The following is an 18,267-nucleotide window of genomic DNA, read 5'->3' on the forward strand; positions in this document are numbered from 1 at the left end:
TACATAAATAAAATCTTAAAAAAAAAAACACGTTAACATTACTAACAATAATAAGAATATCAAATGTTAGGGTACAGTACCAATTGAAGGGTTTCCCAGATTGAAACACCCAGAGAGAATGAGGCAAGATGGCCAGTCTCCTTTGCCAAGTGAGGTGCAGACCGAGCTGGGGAAAGGGGGTGGTGGTAGAATCCAACACTGCAATGTTATGCAGAACTAGTATGCAAACATTCCTCACACTGCATCTTACAGAAGGTGAGGAAGATCAGAGAAAGACCTGAATGAAAAACAGGCCACACTCCTCAATCAGAATATTTATTAGTCAAGAAAAAGGACCCAGGCTGCACCCCACTCCCATTCCCAAGACACCTGCTTAATCAAGGGACAGGATTCAAAGAAATCGGAGGTCTCAAATAAGCCAGAACGTATCTGGGGAAGAACAGTCATTCATTTCCTAGGCCTGACACTGTAATTATATGTGTTTTCCAGGGAGAGGGGCCAATCAGAGTGGTGGATGGCCCAGATGAGGGGAAATAGGATGGCCCTTCTTTTGTCACAGCTTGGGTTCAGAGAAGGGTTGGAATTAACAGGTATTTAAAAAGAGAGATGAAGAGGGGCAGGGGGTGCAGGAAGGTCAAGGGCTGGTTTCACCCACATCACACAGCATTGTTCAAAGAACCAAGGTAACAACTTTAGTTCTCAGGCTGGAATAGAGTTGAAAGCTCAGCACCTCGAGAGAGGAGAATCCCAGGGCTTCTCTTTCAACTCTACTGTCATTAGATGCAAAAGGCCCCACTTCCTTTTCCTTCACAGAATTCACAACGGTCTGTCTAAAGGCAGGAGGACATGGTGACAGACCTAGAGAACCAGCCTGGGCTGTTTCTCCCCATTCATTCCCAAAGGCCCTGCCCAAAAGAACTAGAGAAATACAGAGTCCCAGGACTCTGTCTCTGCTCCCCAGGTCCAAGAGGGAGTAGAGACAAGGCACAAAGACCCTGGATGCAAAAGTGAACATCAGTGTGGCCATATATAACATTATTTGGCAGGGAAGAAAGTGCATGCCCCACAAGGGATGCCTTCCTTCACCTGGAAGGTAGCTGGGCCTTTGCTAGTAGCAGAAACCACATGGATAGGGCTCACAGAACCGGCCTGCACAATAGGCCATGTTTCTAGAAAGATAAGAGTCAAAGCCTCAGCTGGTATGGCACAATCTCAGCTGGAACGACAGAGGGCAGTGGGCAGACTGCTCGTGCAGACGACACTCCTGCCTCAGTTCCCAGTGGTTCTGCTGACTCCAGATGCTCCCCATGGCTGGGAATCAGGGACAGACACGTGTTGTGTTTCACATGATCAGACACTGTTCGCCATTGGCACCTGGTGGGCCCGACAGATTGAGGGCATCCAGGTCAAAGTTGAGGCCAGGAGGCTGGAGAAGAGATGGAGGGATGGAGATTACTGCTCTTACCTCAAGTGAGAGCTTTTGAAGGTGCTTCCCCTGTAGCCACAGTGATCGCTTCATGTGCAATCATTAAAGATTACAGAATTCCAGAAACCTGGGACTCACATTCAAATCTAGAAGATATACTCACCATCTCCCCAGCCAGTTCTTTTGGAGGATGGCCCAAATCCTGTAGCTGGAAAATAAGAGGAACTTGAGAAAGAGAAAATCCTAGAAAACAATATAGCAGCCCAAGAAGAATCTGAGCCATGGTCTCTCTCCTGTCTTCTGGGGACCAGGCTATGGGACCTCTCTTGTGCTTCCTCCTCTGCCTGGGTTTGGCAGTGTGGCATTCTTCCCAGATACCTCCTCCACCGAACACCCAAAGAGACAGCACCAGGGGGCAGACAGCAAGAGGAGGCCTTACCTGCTGCATAAGATCCAGCACTAACTCAAAACGAGCCTTCTGAGTGGCCTCACTGTCTGTGGGGCTCTCTGCCTCAAACTGCTCACATATCTTGCCCATGACACTATGTTGTTCCTGATATTTTTCAAACTGCTCTGGAGGAAGAGACTCCCGGTGACTCTGCAACCATTCCGGATACTAAGAAAAGACAGAATGGGTGGGGAAAAATTAATGAACAATGGATAGGAAAGGAAATTAAACATGAAAAACAATAAAATATGAAGGGAAAGGGGAGGACATGGAGGAAAGAAAAACTGAAGAAGTGAGTTCAGCGTAGGAAGTGGCACTGACTCCAACCCCGTCACCTGGCTATGCTAGCACGGATGGTCACCAGAGGGTGGCGCACTTCTTCTGTGAAGGGCTACATGGTAATATTTTAGCCCTTGCGGGCCATATGTGACCTGTCACACAGCCTTTCTTTCTTCTGTTTTGACTTTACAACCTTCAACAATTCTTAAAGGCGGAGTTGGCTCTGGTCCACCCAGACCTTGGCCTGCTGACTCCTGGTCTAACTACTCACTTCACACTTGACCACATGTTGGACTGTGTCACTGAAACGCTTCTATTCCTGTATTCTGTAGGCTCTCTGACAGCAGGAACCATCTTTTACACTACTCTTAAACTGTTCATAGCATAAAACAAGGAAAAGAAAGGGCTGGTCAGACAGCAGCCCCAAACCAGTTTACAGAAACCAGAGCTGAAGGATTTCCCCTTCTACCTTCAACATCTTCAGTGTGGTACCTTTATTCCCAGAGACACAGCTCCTCCCCAGCCCTCCTGCTCCAAATACACAAAGGAGAAAAGACTGGATGGCTTGTGCACTCGAGTTACTCTCTAGCTCTGTAGGCTCTAAGCAAAGTAGCCCACAGGGGTTGACACAACAGAAAACAAGGAGGAAAAGCAGAAATGTAAGTTCACAAACCTTTTCGGTAATCTCCTTCAGTGATGGGTACAGCACATCCTTGGACAGGAGGTTCTGCATGATGCTCTGCATAATGGGGAGAATGTTCCCTTCCCCATCCCCTTCATCCATGCCCAGCCCTTCCATGGCCTTGGTCAGTTCCTCCTCTGACATGCCTGAGTTCTAGAAAGGACAGAAAGGAGGTAAGCAAATACAGATGGTCCCTGACTTAGGACCACTTTTCAACTTTATGATGGTGTGAAAGGGATGCACATTCGGTAGAAACCGTACTTCAAATCTTGAATTTGGATCTTTTCCCAGGCTAGTGATATGCAGATGATACTCTCTTGTAATGCTAGGCAGTGGCCATGGCTCCCAGGCAGCCACGTGATCACCAGGGTCAACAACTGATGCACTGACAACCATTCCATCCCCTTATAACCACTGTTTTTCACTTTCAGCACAGCATTCAATAAATTACATGAGATACTCAACACCTTATTAGAAAACAGGCTTTGTGGTGGATGAATTTGCCCAACTGTAGGCTCACATAAGTGTCCTAAATGTGTTTAAGGTAGGCGAGGCTAAGCTGTGATGGTAAGTAGGGTAGGTATATTAAATGCATTTTCAACTTATGACAGTTCCAACTTATGATGGGTTTATCAAGGTGTAACCCCATCGTAAGTTGAGGAAGATCTGTATATTGCCTTCTTGGAATGCTTATCACCCTTTCAGGTGGGAAAGAACTATTTAAACTTGCCTGCAGCAAAATAGTGTGGCAGGAACAGACTTCACATGCTACCAAATAGTCTGTTTTTTGAGACTCTGCTGCTGATGTGCCTGAGAGGTCCCTCATGGCCCCTACCCCTTTCCCTCACCTGAAGATCAGTGGCATTTTTGGCGAGTCCACTTAGTGTCTCCTTCAGGCAAGACGTAAATTCTTGTTGGGAGGTTGCGTCACTGCCTAAGGAAGATCAAGAAAGCCAAGGTCTTTAGGTTTTATCTGTCTGCTTACCCAGACTGACCTGGTTATCCGCTTGGATATGGAACATTTACTAGTGGATCACTAGCACTCCAAATCTCTGAATCCTCTGTGGTTATCTTCATAGCCATTTTCACGAATCTACAGGAACTGTGTGTCAGTTTGTTCTCCATGATGACACCCACAACACTGTGACCTTTAAAAGGTCAGTTTTTAATAATCTTTTCAATGATTTTTCAGCCTCATCCCTTTCATTAAGCCATGTTCCTATCCTCTTCCCATCTCCTGGCCCCGCCCCATGGCAGTGATATAATGAGCGCTATCAGCTTTACCAAGAGTTCTAGTGTTCTCAGGCAACAAAGATGACAGAAGTTTGTTCAGATAGTTCCAGCCCTCGGGGCCTCCTCCTCACCCACTCTCCCGGCAGCTTCTGAGAGCTTCTGGAACTGCTCCACCAGGTGGGGCTCTTCCTCAGCCAACTCCTTCATCGCCTTCTCGAACTCCGCAGTGGCTTGGGAAGCCAGCTCGCTGTCGAACAGTTCCTGGAAAAACTTCTCTTGGGAGGCAAAGAGGGCATCCTGCAGGGAATAGGTGACCAAAATGCATCTCTTACTTGGCAACTCTGACAAAAGCCACAGGCAGTGGCTCTGCGAAATGCAGTGCTTCCCTCCTGCCCATCTCCACTGGCCATTCTAACTCCTCTCTTAAGAAGAACAGTAAGAAAGGCATCTGACCACTGCGGAAAGGGAATGGCGTGGCATTCCCAAACCAACCATTTAAACCTGCTCTTCTTTCAAAGAACTTCCTCGAGATCCCACCACTCCATCGTCAAAAGTCCCTGTTTACCAGGACTGAGGCCTGAAAGAGCACTCAGCAGTGTAAGGCCAAGGCCTCCTCCCCCCAGTCCACTCCAACCCGCAGGGGCTTGCCCCACCTCTGCTCAGAGACGCATGCCCGTCCCCTCCCCCTCCCCTAAGAGGGTGGAATTTATACTTTGGCAGTGTCTCCTGGCGATCTCTTCTGGGGCCCCGAAGCATCAGGGGCCGTGGTGGTAGGAGGGGGTGCTGGGGAGGGTTTGGCCTTATCGAAATCATCAAGAGCACCTTCAGAGACAAGAGACATAGTGTGTGTGTTGGGGGGTGGATGAGGATGCAAGGCTGGGGTCAGGGGAGGGTAGTTCTGGGCAAAGCATTAAGAGAACAATCTTTCAAAGTGCCAACCTTTCTAAATTTTTTTTTGAGTCTCCCTCTCCTGGCCCACCCTTCAGTAAGCTTCCCACTTCTCTCCTCATCACCCAATTTATGTGATCAAAGGAGAAGAAATCCCGGGGCGCCTGGGTGGCTCAGTTGGTTAAGCGACTGCCTTCAGCTCAGGTCATGATCCTGGAGTCCCGGGATCGAGTCCCGCATCGGGCTCCCTGCTCGGCGGGGGGTCTGCTTCTCCCTCTGACCCTGCTCCCTCTCATGCTCTCTGTCTCTCATTCTCTCTCTCAAATAAATAAATAAAATCTTTTTAAAAAAAGGAGAAGAAATCCCTTAAGATGGAAGAGGCATCGCTCTCAGAGCTGGGAGGAGAGAGCTGAAAGTTCTGCAAAGACAGCTCCGTCTACACAGTGCCTTCCTTGCCACATCTAATGGGTCCCCAGAAATCCCACACAAATATCCAACAGGAGCAGAGAGCACAGATGTCCTTAAGCCCCTGAGCTCACTCTGGAGCCCTCAAGGGAATAATTTTTGGCAAGCAAGCAGAAGCCACGCGCTGTTCCACCCAGCTTCCCACGGGTCCCGGCACTAGCACAGACTGAGGGAGAGCACGCTGCACTCCCTGGGGAGCACCGAACGCTCTTCTCCTCTCCTCAGATGCAGCCCTCCCGTGGCAAAGCTCCTAGAGCTCCCTCCGGCCTCCTCGTCTCTGCAGCTACTGATGTGCCCATCCGCACAGAGTCACCTGGCATCCCTCGCCGTTTCTGCTCCTCTCTCTGTGACTGGGCAAGAGACGAAACATATTCACCGCTGCCCTGAAAAACCCGAGTCCTCCCCACCATCCCGCCTGCCAGGCCTGGGGGAGGGCATGGCCCACTGCGGGCAAGCGACCAACAGAGGAGCGGAGGGCAGGGCGAAGGAGGAAGGAACACTCAGCCTCTTTCGGAGGGTGAACCGTCTCCGCCCAGAACCGCAGAAGGGAGCTGGCTCGAGCTCTGACACGGGGAAAGAACTGGAACAGGGCCCGCTGAGGAAAAGGTGAAAGGCCCGGCGAAAGACGCGCGAGGAGAGCACAGCGCACAGACGGCGCGCCACGGACCTGTCGACACCTAGAGCAAGCAGTCCGTGAGCGTCGCGGTCCCTGGCCACCGAGCACCGAATGCGGCTGCTGGCGGGAAGGAAGTCGGGTCCGAGGACCCGCTCACGCAGAGCAACGGGAGGTCGGCGTCGGATCGGGAATCGCCGTCCGGGGGGTCACCGCTTCCCCTCCGGCCCCGAAATCAACGGTCTCACACGCTCAGGGGCCCCAGACGGGCTCCTCAGCCCCCGCCGCGGAGGAAGGAGAGGGTGACCCAGGGATTTTCTTCGGAGTCGCAGGCAGATCCTCCGCCCCCGGCCAACCTTGGAAAGCCTCTCCCGCTCCGCCCCCAATAGCTCAGGCTCAGTTCGCCGTCGAATGAGCCCTTACAACCGCCCCCGTCGGGTCTCTCCCTTTACCAGCTCTTACTTTCCAGGAGCTCTTCCAATTCCCGGTCAGCGTCGGCCCCAGCCCCACAGTCCTCCTCAGCGGCGGCCATCTTGCTCTCTCCGGCTTGCCGTAGGGGGCGGGCCTCCGCGGCGCCTGCGCCCCGCCCCGCCCCGCCCCTTCCCCTCGTGCAACCAATAGCAGTGCTGGTCGGTGCGGAGCCGCCATTTTTAAAGGGACAGGAAACGGAGTTTTTTGGTCTTGTTTTGGGTTTGGGGGGGGTGCTTTTTTTTTCCCCCTCTCTCTCTTTTCTCCCTTCTGGCCAGGAACCGGTGAACTAACGGAGTGGAACTTACTGTCTTACTGTTAACTTCTGCCAGGTTACTTAGTAGCCTAGCTTCCTTTACTTCACCTTCTCGCATTATCCAGAGAAGTAACCGTCTCTCGTTTTCCCCAACACTTCACACTCTCTGGCATGCGATGTTTTACTTCCCTGGTTTCCTGTCTCCCCGCCGCCGCCTAGAATTTAAACACCACGCCGGCAAAGATTTGCCTTCACTGCTGGGTTCTCAGCTCCCGGGCTGGGCCTGCGGTGGGTAGGCGCTCGCTGGCGGCTCTTTGCCCGCCCAGACCCCGACAAGGCACACTTCCCGGTGGGGTCTAGCGGCTCTCTCACCTCCTGTCCCCCATCAGGACTGCCAGGACTGAAGGACACAGGCCTAGGAACTTAGAACCCAGCGTCAGCTGGAGCAATTCAGGCAGAAAAAGCCAGTCTGGGGCCGTGGACCGAGCCAGGGGACAGTTCACATGTAGTAGTGACAGACCTGCCTTCCCTGAACGACCTCCTTTTCTCCAGACGGAACCCAACTCCAATCCAGAGAAGCTGGGGGAGGAGGCACGGATAGAGACGACTCTACACATCCCTTCCCTCCTCTTCACATGGGCCAGGACCGCCTCAGACGCAAGCCGACTTAAGCACTTAGAGGGCATCCACTGTTTAGGATCCTGCGCTGGGCACAAGAGAGGAAGAGGGCCAAGTCAGGACCAGCCCCTGCTGCCTGGGGATTAGGCCGGAGGTAGGATCGGACAGACACGCAGTAAGTATGGTACAAGGTAAAGCTCCTAAAAGGAGGATAGAGTGCGATGGAGCTTAAAGGGAGAAATCACATCTAAATGAAGTCACTTCACAGCTTTCATCCTCGGCTTCCTGAACACACACGAGTTCTGGGTCAAGCACCAGCTTAGGTACCTTACTCTTTCCTTCAGATTCTTAAAATCATCACCTGTGCAAAACCTACCGTATTGTTCCAGGCACAAGTGGTGTGACTCAGGAGAAAACATTCTGAACTGAAAGTCAGCTGACTGAAGTCCCAGTCCCAGTTCTCTAACTAATTACTTTTGTTCAAAACCCTTCACCACTCAAGGCCTCAGACTGCAACTATGTAACATTATAGTTCCTTCAATTCTAAACTTCTATAATGGAAACGCCCTCTGATTAACCCCTTTCTCCCCAACACCTGTAACAGAATCTATTCCAGGCTTCCTCATTCAACTCCAAACCACTTACATGCCTATCTCTATTCTATCGTTCTATCAAGCACATTACAGGTATTTCTATTGGCTTTATATTAATGTGGTAACAAGCATGTTAATAAGGAAAATAAGGAGGTAACTGAGAGAACATGGAGTTGAAAACAAGCATGATCCTTCCTCTAAACTTGCTTCTGCTTTTTTCTTCTTACTAGTGATATTCCTGAAACTGCATCTTCACATTTATTCACCTCCTGCCTTTCTAATGTATAGTTCACACTGTTGCAAAATATTTTACAGCATTTTTTTAAAGTGGGCTCCACGCTTAGAGCCCAACACTGCACTTGAACTCATGATCCTGAGATCGAGACCTGAGCTGAGATGGAGTCGACGTTTAACTGACTGAGCCACCCAAGTGCTCCTACAGCGTTTTCTGTATATCTCTCTTGCTTAAGGACTTAATGGCTCTCCACTGTTTATTGACCAACTTCAAATTCTTGCCTGATATTCGCAATTATTTTATATATATCCATTTTGTTTCCCTAATAACATGAGCTTCAGGAAGCACGGATTGTCCTTTTTTTTTATATATCCCCCAGTTCAGAATAAAGTTTATGTTTAAATGCAAAGTTAGTAAACTTACAAAAATAATTTTTTTTGCCAAAATTTATCACCAACTTGCCTATGTTTACAGAAAGAATGTTGACAACTTGAGAGAGTATCATCAAAGTAGTATGCAAGTTTTTGAGAAGGCAGGCTTTGTCTGTAGATATTAAGTTTAAGCGAGCAGCTCTTAAAGCTAAAAAAATATCAAGGCCTGTGCTCTCTGATGCAGGAATTCCATCTCGAGGAGTCTGTCCTACAGACACACTTCCCCAAACTGTACAATGTGTGTTCAAGTTATTCATTGCAGCATTTTTTATAACAAAGATTGAGAACAATCTAAATACCCATCAGGAAAGAAGGTAACTTACATAAACTAAATCATTCAATGGTACACTATGCAGAGAAGTAAAAAAAGGGAAGCTAACATACGATATAGAAAAATATCTTAAATGCGGTACACATGATAAAACAAGGTGCAAACTCATTTAGCAGCATGCTTCATGTCTGTGTAGCAGGGGAATCTGCTTGTGTACACACAAACCGCTGATGCACACAAGGACGCCAAGAGTGGCTACTTATTTGAGGGAAGGTGACAGGAACTGGGTAGCTGAGGAAAAGAGTGGAAGGAAGATGTCACAGAATAGCTTTTTACCTTTACTGAGTTTTGAACTATATGAATGTATTGTTTATTGAAAACATGAGTTTAAAATGAAAAAAAGTACAAACTGTAATCACAGGCAAAGAATGTCACTCTATCCAACGTAGTCTTAGCACATGACAAGCAAACTGTGTTGCCAATAGAATCACTGTAACATATATAACGTACTAATTAATTTTATACATGTGGATTACCTGTAAAATATCTAGAACAGAGACAGGTACATGGTAGGTGCTCAGTAAGTACTGGCTGTAACTAGGAAAAGGGGGTAAGGTTGCCGTCGTCAGTAATGGAACAGGGGAGCTAAACTTGCTTTCTACATTCTCACAGTTTAATAGATGAACAGTATATGCTTTTTTTTTTTTTAAGACAATGGGCATTTCTTACTTACAAAAGTAAGTAATTCTAAGTAAGTAATTTTAATTACAAGATTTAAAAAAAAGCTATCTGCTTTGGTGAGGCAGCTACATGGAGTAGGAACAGGAGGGTGTCCGGGAAACAAATGGGGTCACAAAACTCATAGAAATTTACTTTATTAAGGGTGAGAAACAAAACACAAGAACAATGGCTATAAAGAACAAATCAATAAAAGGTGATGTGCATTTTTGGAAAACCAGTTTCTTCTCAGACTTTAAGTTTCTGGGCACACACAGAGGGTACCTGCCTGGGAGTTTAAATGTCCAAGGAAAATGGGGGATGGCTAAGAGTTTGCTGTGGCTGAGTAAAAGATGGGCTCTTATTTATTACACCCTGCTTCTGTCCAAAAGAAGATACAAAGAGGGTGGGGAGGGAAAGGATGAATATTAAAGGAATTCAGTAAGCACATGCGCATCCTGAGTTTTCATTTGTTCCTTGAACGATCTAAGCTGGGACGACAAGGCCAACTGCGACCACAAGTGTAGTCACCCTTGAGATGAGAAATAGTCAAATGTAGATGTTCTGATTCGCCACAGAAGAAGAGAAAGTGACACGACGTCTTAGGGCAGGAAAGCTAAATGTCAATAATTTGAAGGGTAATTGAGGAAAAAGGAGCTAGAAGGACAAAGAGACTGATTCTCCGGAGGAACTATGGTGATTGACCTGCACACACCAGAGGGGGCCTTAGCGGAACTGCAGAGGACTGATCCTTAAACCAATGACGTCTTTGCCAATCTCTGTCACCTGTGGAAAAGGAAACAGAGGAAAAAATTAGGGATTTGTGAGGGTGAAAAGCCCAGAGAGCTTACTCCCTCCACTCTTCAGGGAGGACAGAAGTGTACGTTGTTCATGTTGTTAATGTCTGTCACTGATCTGTTTATTGATTGTTTACAGTATCACTGCCTCAAGGAGCTACAGGCAAATAGAGGAGAAAAAAGGACGAACATGCTTCCTTCTCTTTCCTCTTCCCTCAATATCCTGGATGCATTTCTAGAGAATAGTACTTACTGTAGTGACCTTGCAGATTTGACCCTTGAACTCAGGGGAATAGCAGGCCCCACTGAGCGGACATTTCTCTACAGGCTTTCCACGGTAGATGGGCCGATAGGAGGCAGCACAGATGTCAAAAGGGTTGTGCATGTCGTAATTGAGCTGGTAGGCATCTGTGGGGTTGGGGTTCTTCTCACAAGCAGACAGAATTTTGCGGGTCTGAGGGAGGGAAGGAATATTTTATTTAAGAGGACCAAAAACTGCAAACCAGAACTCAAATGATCCCAGCACCACTGTTTTTAGTTTCTTTGATTCAAGATGCAATTGTACTGAGTGAAATCAGAATATGTCCTCCGTACAGGACATATGTGAAGGGGTCACAATTACCGTTCCTGCTGTATCAGGATCTCCCCTTCTCGATAGCAAAGTGGTTCCATGGATCTAGACCCATATTCCTCCGCCAAGTCTGGGAATTATCAGGGTCAGGACTCAAAGGGTTAAGACTGGCTTCGACTGCCCAAGAGGAATGCTTCTAGAGAATACAAGTAGCAACTCGTGTGTGTGCAGGTTAGCAGTGGTGGTAATGGGTAGCAGAGCTTAGGCACAGGAAGACTAGAGCTATTCTAGGGAGTAGGTCCCTCTTACACCTGCACCACGGCTGAATGAGTTAGAAGTTCCCTTTCCCGGAACAAAAGGAGGCACCCACGCCACTAAGTAAAGAGGATGGCGTTCTGTTGGGTCCTTTTGTTGAATGTTGTTCTTCAGTGCTTTGTTTCAGAGGCAAGGGCCTTGGTCGTCTACTCCCTCCATGTAGGCGATGTGATTCCTTTACGCTTACAGGAGTTCCCATCTACCTGTTGAGCCACCTCCGGCTTGGGCCCAAGTTCCAGCAGGCGCCGAGCAAAGGTGGCAGCTGTCTTAAAGTTCTTGAGCTTGAAGAAGAGGTTGAGGGCCGTCCGCAGCACCAGGATCATGTGCACAGGCTGCAGGTTTGAGTGGGTGAAATAGGCTGCCATCTGGTGGACAGAAGGAGGGACACATGCCCCGCTGATGCTACAGCCAACACAGATCATTTATAGGCGGCTGCAGGGGCATTAATCACCACACAAAGCAAACAAAAACAGGACTGATTATACGGCAGAGGGATCTTCTGCCCCCTGGGGATGGAGGACTGACGGAATGAAGAAGGGCAGAAAAATACACCCTCTCCTCACAGAAGTGGGCCCAAATATCTCTTACTCCCCAGACTGCAATCTGGGTTGAGAAGTCCAGAATTCAGATCTGCTGGTGGGGGAGGGGGAGGACACCTCTGTGCTGCGCAGAGGCCCAGAGACAGTACCTCGCAGATGCGCTTCTGCTGATCCAGAGTCTCTTTGGGCAGCTTCTTCCTTTCTATCTCCATGGACAAACCCACAATGTACTCACGGCAGATGGTGATGAGCTGCTGGGCCTGCAGAGAGGGGCGAAGCAAGATCACGGTGCAGAGGCAAGGATGTGGGGGTGCCCAGGACTACAACAAGCAGCTGCCCCTCCTACCTCTGCAATCTCCTGTTTATTGTCCACAACGAGAAGAGGCACACTGAGCAAGATGGAGCGGAATTTTTCCACAGCCTCCTCAAACTTGCCAACGGTGGTGAGCTGGTAGCAGAGCTGCAGCCGCTGAATGAGGTCATTAAGCTTCAGGCCCACCGCTGGTACACCGTTCTTCAGCCCTGCATCCTTCCTGGACGTTTGGAAAAGTAGGAAGAAGAAAGGAGAATCGGGACTCCACCAGACTCAACGGGGGAAACAGGAGGGGGAAGTGGGTGCAGATGTATAAACCAAGCCTCATGCAGTGTCAAGCCGAAGTTCTCTTCCTACTAGGAAACCTCAGCTCTGGGACAAGGGTTAACTGTCCCCCAGGCTACCATCTGAAATACCTACCCCATGCTGGAAGAGACACAAGTCACGAGCAAGGGGCCTTACCAATTGCGATTAGGATAGCCGTACATGGAGGGCAGGCAGGGCAGGGCCTGATAGGTGGTACGGCCGCGGGCATAGGTCTGTAGGAACAGTTGCTTATAGGGGCCAAACTGGGTCACCCCCACTTGGTCGTGAAGGAGCTGGAATACAGGAGGAAAGAAACACAAAAACTGTGACCCTGCCACTGAAAAACCAGCTGACCTTGGGCAAGGTACTTCTCTGTACTTGTTTCCTCATCAGTAAATCACACTTAATTATAGGACCTACCGCATTTAATAATACCTATAAAGCATTTAGGATAGTGCGGGATACACAGTCAACACTGAGGAAATGTTCGTGGTTGTTGCATTTGTAGTTACTGTTACTGCCATCATAATACATGGTTTAGCGTTCAAAACACACACCTGTTCGTGAAGGGGCGCTGACTTTGAGCCACAAAGCAGACTATACATGGGGGGGGGGGGCTGGTAGGATCCACCTGAAGAGATTACTAAGCCAAATGGAAAGCACTAAGAGGAAGGCCTTATGAGGCAAGTTTCCTCAGGCAAGACCAGGGTTTCCACGATAAAGACACACCTCTGCCCTTGTGGATAGGTTAATTTCCATTCGGTTAAGATGAGTCACCCTTCTCCCTGGGGACCCTGAACGAGGAACACTCAGCAAGAGCCAACGCTACTCTCAGACTTACCCGCATGGCTGTTTCAAAAGAGCCTGCCAGGATGTGATCCACTGGAAGCTGAGAGTTACTGCACCAGATCTAACAAGAAACAGAAAACCCAAGCCAAGTTAAACTTTGCCCTTTCTCCTCCCAAACTATCCTACTCTGTATCTAGAGCAGAAAAGTATTAGCCACTCATTACATATTAAGCCAGCGTAGCCAGCTCAGAACCAGAAGTCATGCCCACAGGGCTGTGTTTGTCTACTTACCTGAGTTGGGCTGGTTCCCTTGGTGGGGGGCACAAAGAACCCATCCTCAGCACCCCCAGCTGCCCCAGGGGGTATATCCTAGGAGAAAAACAGGTCAGTCATTTTGTAAGCCATTCAAGCACTCTGTGCTGATCAATCTAAACACAGCCCTTTACCTTGTCCCCAGACTCGACTGGGGAGGAAGGGGGATGGTTGTGGGAGAAGACCTTCAAATACGAGCAGCTTCACGAGTAACAAAATGATACACCAAAAGCTCTAATTCAGACAACAAAGCCTGCTGCCTTTTCATAAGCTGCTGTTGGCACAACCTGATTATCTCCTTTCCTTCTTTCAAATGGAGACAAGCATCAGACCAGGACGGTCTAGACCCCCTCCCTTTCAAGGAGCCTCAGGACAGGTCGGGAGCAGTAAGGACAATGGCTTGCATAGGGAGAAGCAGAGGGAGCCTTCTAAGGGTAAGAACCCCATGCACCAGCTCAGGAGGGAGCTCCAGGTCCTCTTCGACATCCCAGCCGCCTCCTTCTTCCTGTCCCTTGCCAAGAGCGTCGTCCCCCAGACCTTCTGTAGCCTCCACAAAGCCGTCTGTAAGGAAAATCCAGGCTCAAAGTGGATTTGCAGAGTGGTATAATCTTTAGCCCAAAGAAAGCACAATGCTAGGATCTTTATGGGTCCCATGGTTTGGAACCCTGCAGGAGTGCCCCACAACCCAGCCCCCACCCAGGCCACCATCCTTCCAGGAGTCCAAGAAGTACACTCTTACCTTCGTCCAGCTGCAGCTCCGCATCCTCTCCCCAGCCCTCGGTGCCAACAGTGTCAATGTCAATGTCAGCAGCCAGTGCTCCTCCCTTGCCTACAGAGAGAAGGAACAGAAAGGAACTGGTTATGGCCAGGCAAGTCTGAGATCTGGCCTCTTCTGCAGGCAAGCTGCATCCTTACAAAAGCAGCTGCCAAGGCCCTGTCCACTCAATGTTCTTGTTTATTATTTATTTTTGTAGTATATATGCTACGCTAACTTGCAGTAGTTTTCAAAGGGAGAGGGAATAGAAGAGAGACGGAAAGGCCTTCCTGCTACTAAAACCTGCCTCTTAAACCATTTTTTTTTTAAAGGTTTTGTTTATTTATTTGAAAGAGAGAGAGAGCGTGCGCACCCTCGAACAAGTGAGGGGAAGAAGCAGGGGGAGCGGGAGAAGCAGACTCCCTGCTGAGCAGGGAGCCCGATACGGGGCTCAATCCCAGGACTCCAGCATCATGACCTGAGCCAAAGGCAGACACTCAACCAACTGAGCTACTCAGGTGCCCCTCTTAAACCATTTTTTACTTAGCAACTCTTAGAGTTTCCCGCTGAGAGCTCTGCTGAGCTACCACCTCTACAGTGTGTACGCGGCATGGGGACACAGGGTAGGTGAGAGGTGGAGGGATGAGCAGGCCTGGGCACAAGATGCCCAGGGGTCTATCTAAGCTTTCAGCCAAGAAAACCAGAGCGGGCAAGGGTGGGAGTAGCGGTGGGAGGTAGCTCAGGTCTGCATACGCCCGCATGCCAGAGTCTGAGGTCGCTGCCCTGGTGCCTTAAGACCGTACATCGTGAACGATAAAATACTAAACGGGACTGAGTGACCAACCACACATATGGAAAAGCCTAAGGAAATGCACCCACATGTGCAGAGCGGTTGTCGGAAGCCTGGACTAAGACACAACTTTCTTTTCTCCCCCTATTTTCCAAATTCTAATAATCTCATAATGCTTTTATTTAATTTTTAAAAGCATGTACCATAGCTCAGATTGGTGTCTCTGTGCTCCATGATCTCACACAGAAGAAAGGACAAAGGAGCTGAGGGTACTCTGTAGGACAGCTCTTCACAAAACAAACAATAACAAAAACACTACAGAGGGGTGGGCACTTACCCTTGCTGGCAATGGAGCCTTCAAAGAAGCCTTTAGACACAGTCAGTAAGGGCCAGTTGGTATCCAATGGCATGATAGGTGCAGGTGGCTGGAGCAGCTTGGCATTAGGATCAATGTCTGGGATCTAAGAGGTGGAAGAAGGTTAAAAGCAAACAGCTCTCAGGAATCATGCAGGGAAGGCTACAGAGCCTCCTTTGATCTCCTTTGCTTCTCTGCCTCTCCTGGTAACCAGGTGGGAGACTAACGTCTGTAGATTTAAACTGTCCCCAGATCTGAGTTCATCCTGTAATCCGACACCCATGTAAACAAAGACTCACAGTCTCCTTCTCTGGGTCAAATGTCTCCTTCAAGCTCTCAGCTTCTTCATCTAAGCCATGAGTAGCAGCCGTGAGATAGGCCAGTGACTCTGCAGAGAAAACAGACGTTGTGGTAGACAGCATTCCGGATGTCCCCCAGCAATCCCTGCCTCCTGGTCTTCAAGTCTGTGCAAAATCCCCCCCACACCCACACCTTCAGTGTGGAAGGGACTTGCTGACTCACTTCTAATGAACAAGACATGGCAGAAGTGATGGGATGTCACTTCTGAGATTAGGATACGACTGTGGCCTCCACCTGGATGCCATCGCCTGCTCTGAGGGAAACCAGCTGCCATGCTGTAAAGTGCCCTAAGGAGACGCCTACATGGCAGAAAATTGACATTTCCCAGTCAGCAGCCCACAAGGACCTGAGGACTGCCTGCAGCCCTGTAGAGAGTGTGGGAGGAGATCCTTCCCCACTCAAGCCTTGAGATATCTGCAGTCTTGGCCAACGCCCTGATCACAGACTCCTGAGAGACACTGAGCCAGAGGCATCCAGCTAAGCCATGCTGAGGTAATCAGCATTTGTTGTTTTAAACTACTCACTTTGGGGTAATTTGCTCCACAGCAGTAAGTAACTAATACAGTCACTTATCCTTAAACTCTCTCATCAGTGCTGACAAGAATCTTGGAGTCATCCCTGGCTCCTCTCCTCACGTCACACATCCAGCCCTTCAATAAATCACGTTGTTTCCACCTTTACAACATATGGCAAGTCTGACCCCTTTACTGCTTAGCACCTTCGTTCAAACCACATCTCTCACCTTTCTTGTTTCCTAGTGTATCTCAAATGCTAGTATTGTGCTTGGTACATACTGGGCTCTCAGAAAATATCCTTTGAGGAGCGTCTGGGTGACTCAGTTGTTAAGCATCTGCCTTCGGCTCAGGTCATGATCCCAGCATCCTGGGATCAAGCCCCGCATCGGGCTCCCTGCTCAGTGAGGAGCCTGCTTCTCCCTCTCCCACTCCCCCTGCTTGTGTTCCCTCTCTCGCTGTGTCGCTCTCTGTCAAATAAATAAAATCTTTAGAAAAAAAAAAGGAAAAGAAAATATCCCTTGAATACATAAACGAATAAATAAGTAAAAGAGTAAAACCTCCAGGCTTGAGGTAAAAGAATAAAATTCTAATGGCAACCAGTCAAGTGTATTTACTAGGGTCTCTGCTTCAGGACATTTTAAAACCCCCTAGCTCCTCCATGACTATTAACTGTTTTCCTAAGAGTGCTTGACCAGACTGAATATTCTGGCTGTACCTCCACCTGGCTCTGAAGAATGTCTCCTGAGCTTGATAGGAGCATGCTGTCTCTTCTGGAAAAATGCACAACAAAGGGAAACATCTCACCGCTATACGTGGGTAATTCACCACGAAGAGAAAATACTATCTAAGCCCCAAGAGAGATGGTGAGTCCCACGTGCCTACTTACTCTGCCCACAGTTCTTCAGGATCCGCACCCGCTCGGACACGTCACCCAGGTAGAGGGCATTCTGATAATGGCCACTCATGTCCTTTCGGATCTCAGCTGCAGCAAGTCAGTAAGAGATACCAAGTTAGGGCTTTTCTCTTAAGTTCTCATTCTCCTCTATTTGCCTTCCTCCTTCCCCCAAGGACCGCTCTTCCCATCCTTAGTTTCTGGGGACTCACCAATCTTCATCATCTTGCGAAGTTTCTCTAGGTTGCCAGTGATAAGGTACAAGAAAGAAAGTTTGTCAAAGTTTTTGGTGCGTTGATAACACATTTCCACAATCTGGTGGTTCCCTTGTAGCAAGGCCACTTCTCCCAGCTTTTCCCAGCAGTTCTTGTCATCCAGTGCTTTGGCTGCTTCCAGAGCAATCTAAAGAGTCCCCAGGGTCAGAGTTAACAGGTTGGCAGATACTGTGACTCAAAACTAGGGACTACAGTCAAAGTATCTGCCTCTACATAAATCTCCCACAGGCTCTCTATACTTGCAATTACTCTTAGCGTTCAGTCTAATTCTACTGAAAATCCTATCACCAAACAGAGTCCCTTTGGCTCCATGGAAAGAATCACATTACATTATCCTTCTCCTCCGAAATTTACTTTTACAACAAAATCATCTCCTACCATTTGCTGATTCCGTAGGGCCAATTCCTACTTAGCTACCTTTTTTTCTACTTGCTAAGTTTGAAGATCCACAGGGGCTTTAGGAAAGAAGAAATAATAAAAGAAGGAAGTTCACAACTAGAAAGTCAATTCACCTAAGCCCTCTTCCCATTTAAAAAAACGCCTGTACACTCTAGGTCCCAACATTTTTTTTAAAGATTTTATTTTATTTGATTTTTAAGTAGGCTCCACACCCAGTGTGGAGCCCAACACAGGGCTTGAAATCACAACCCTGAGATCCAGACCTGAGCTGAGATCAAGAATCAGATGCCGACTGAGCTGCCAGGCACCCCTCTAGGTCCCAACATTTCACAAGTACTTCTTCATCTAAGCAGCCAATCAGC

The 18,267-nt window shown here is 48.5% G+C and overlaps 2 protein-coding genes across 6 annotated transcripts in view; both read right to left on the bottom strand.

The window, feature by feature from the left end:
- Positions 1-297: 297 nt before the first annotated feature.
- PEX19 (peroxisomal biogenesis factor 19) lies at positions 298-6,697 on the bottom strand. Of its 3 annotated transcripts, none has more exons than XM_045876722.3 (8): positions 6,497-6,612; positions 4,781-4,890; positions 4,200-4,365; positions 3,684-3,769; positions 2,827-2,988; positions 1,866-2,042; positions 1,590-1,634; positions 298-1,426 (listed from the first exon to the last, which is right to left on the bottom strand). In XM_045876722.3, the coding sequence occupies exons 1-8, from the start codon at positions 6,564-6,566 to the stop codon at positions 1,343-1,345; spliced, it is 900 nt and encodes a 299-aa protein (XP_045732678.1). In that variant the 5' UTR covers positions 6,567-6,612; the 3' UTR covers positions 298-1,342. The 3 variants fall into 3 exon arrangements, with proteins under 3 accessions (XP_045732678.1, XP_064449846.1, XP_064449845.1); XM_064593776.1 differs by lacking the exon at positions 6,497-6,612 and adding an exon at positions 5,735-5,756; XM_064593775.1 differs by lacking the exon at positions 4,781-4,890 and having other exon boundaries at positions 6,497-6,697.
- A 3,068-nt stretch (positions 6,698-9,765) lies between these two features.
- Positions 9,766-18,267, bottom strand: part of COPA (COPI coat complex subunit alpha) — a 44,045-nt gene continuing 35,543 nt past the window's right edge. For all 3 annotated transcript variants that reach the window (XM_045876716.3, XM_045876715.3, XM_045876717.3), the window contains 14 exons: positions 17,444-17,633; positions 17,226-17,321; positions 15,764-15,852; positions 15,447-15,570; positions 14,305-14,394; positions 14,017-14,126; positions 13,545-13,622; positions 13,306-13,374; positions 12,621-12,757; positions 12,192-12,378; positions 11,995-12,105; positions 11,510-11,671; positions 10,674-10,874; positions 9,766-10,409 (listed from right to left, as the gene is read on the bottom strand). In XM_045876716.3, the coding sequence (XP_045732672.1) occupies positions 10,350-10,409; positions 10,674-10,874; positions 11,510-11,671; positions 11,995-12,105; positions 12,192-12,378; positions 12,621-12,757; positions 13,306-13,374; positions 13,545-13,622; positions 14,017-14,126; positions 14,305-14,394; positions 15,447-15,570; positions 15,764-15,852; positions 17,226-17,321; positions 17,444-17,633 (1,704 nt within the window). In that variant the 3' untranslated portion in view covers positions 9,766-10,349. The remainder of the gene's footprint in view (positions 10,410-10,673; positions 10,875-11,509; positions 11,672-11,994; positions 12,106-12,191; positions 12,379-12,620; positions 12,758-13,305; positions 13,375-13,544; positions 13,623-14,016; positions 14,127-14,304; positions 14,395-15,446; positions 15,571-15,763; positions 15,853-17,225; positions 17,322-17,443; positions 17,634-18,267) is intronic.

Source organism: Mirounga angustirostris, unplaced genomic scaffold, assembly GCF_029215605.1.
Source record: "Mirounga angustirostris isolate CCGP_5_RB_7025 unplaced genomic scaffold, mMirAng1.0.hap1 SCAF_6, whole genome shotgun sequence".
NCBI lineage: Eukaryota > Metazoa > Chordata > Mammalia > Carnivora > Phocidae > Mirounga > Mirounga angustirostris.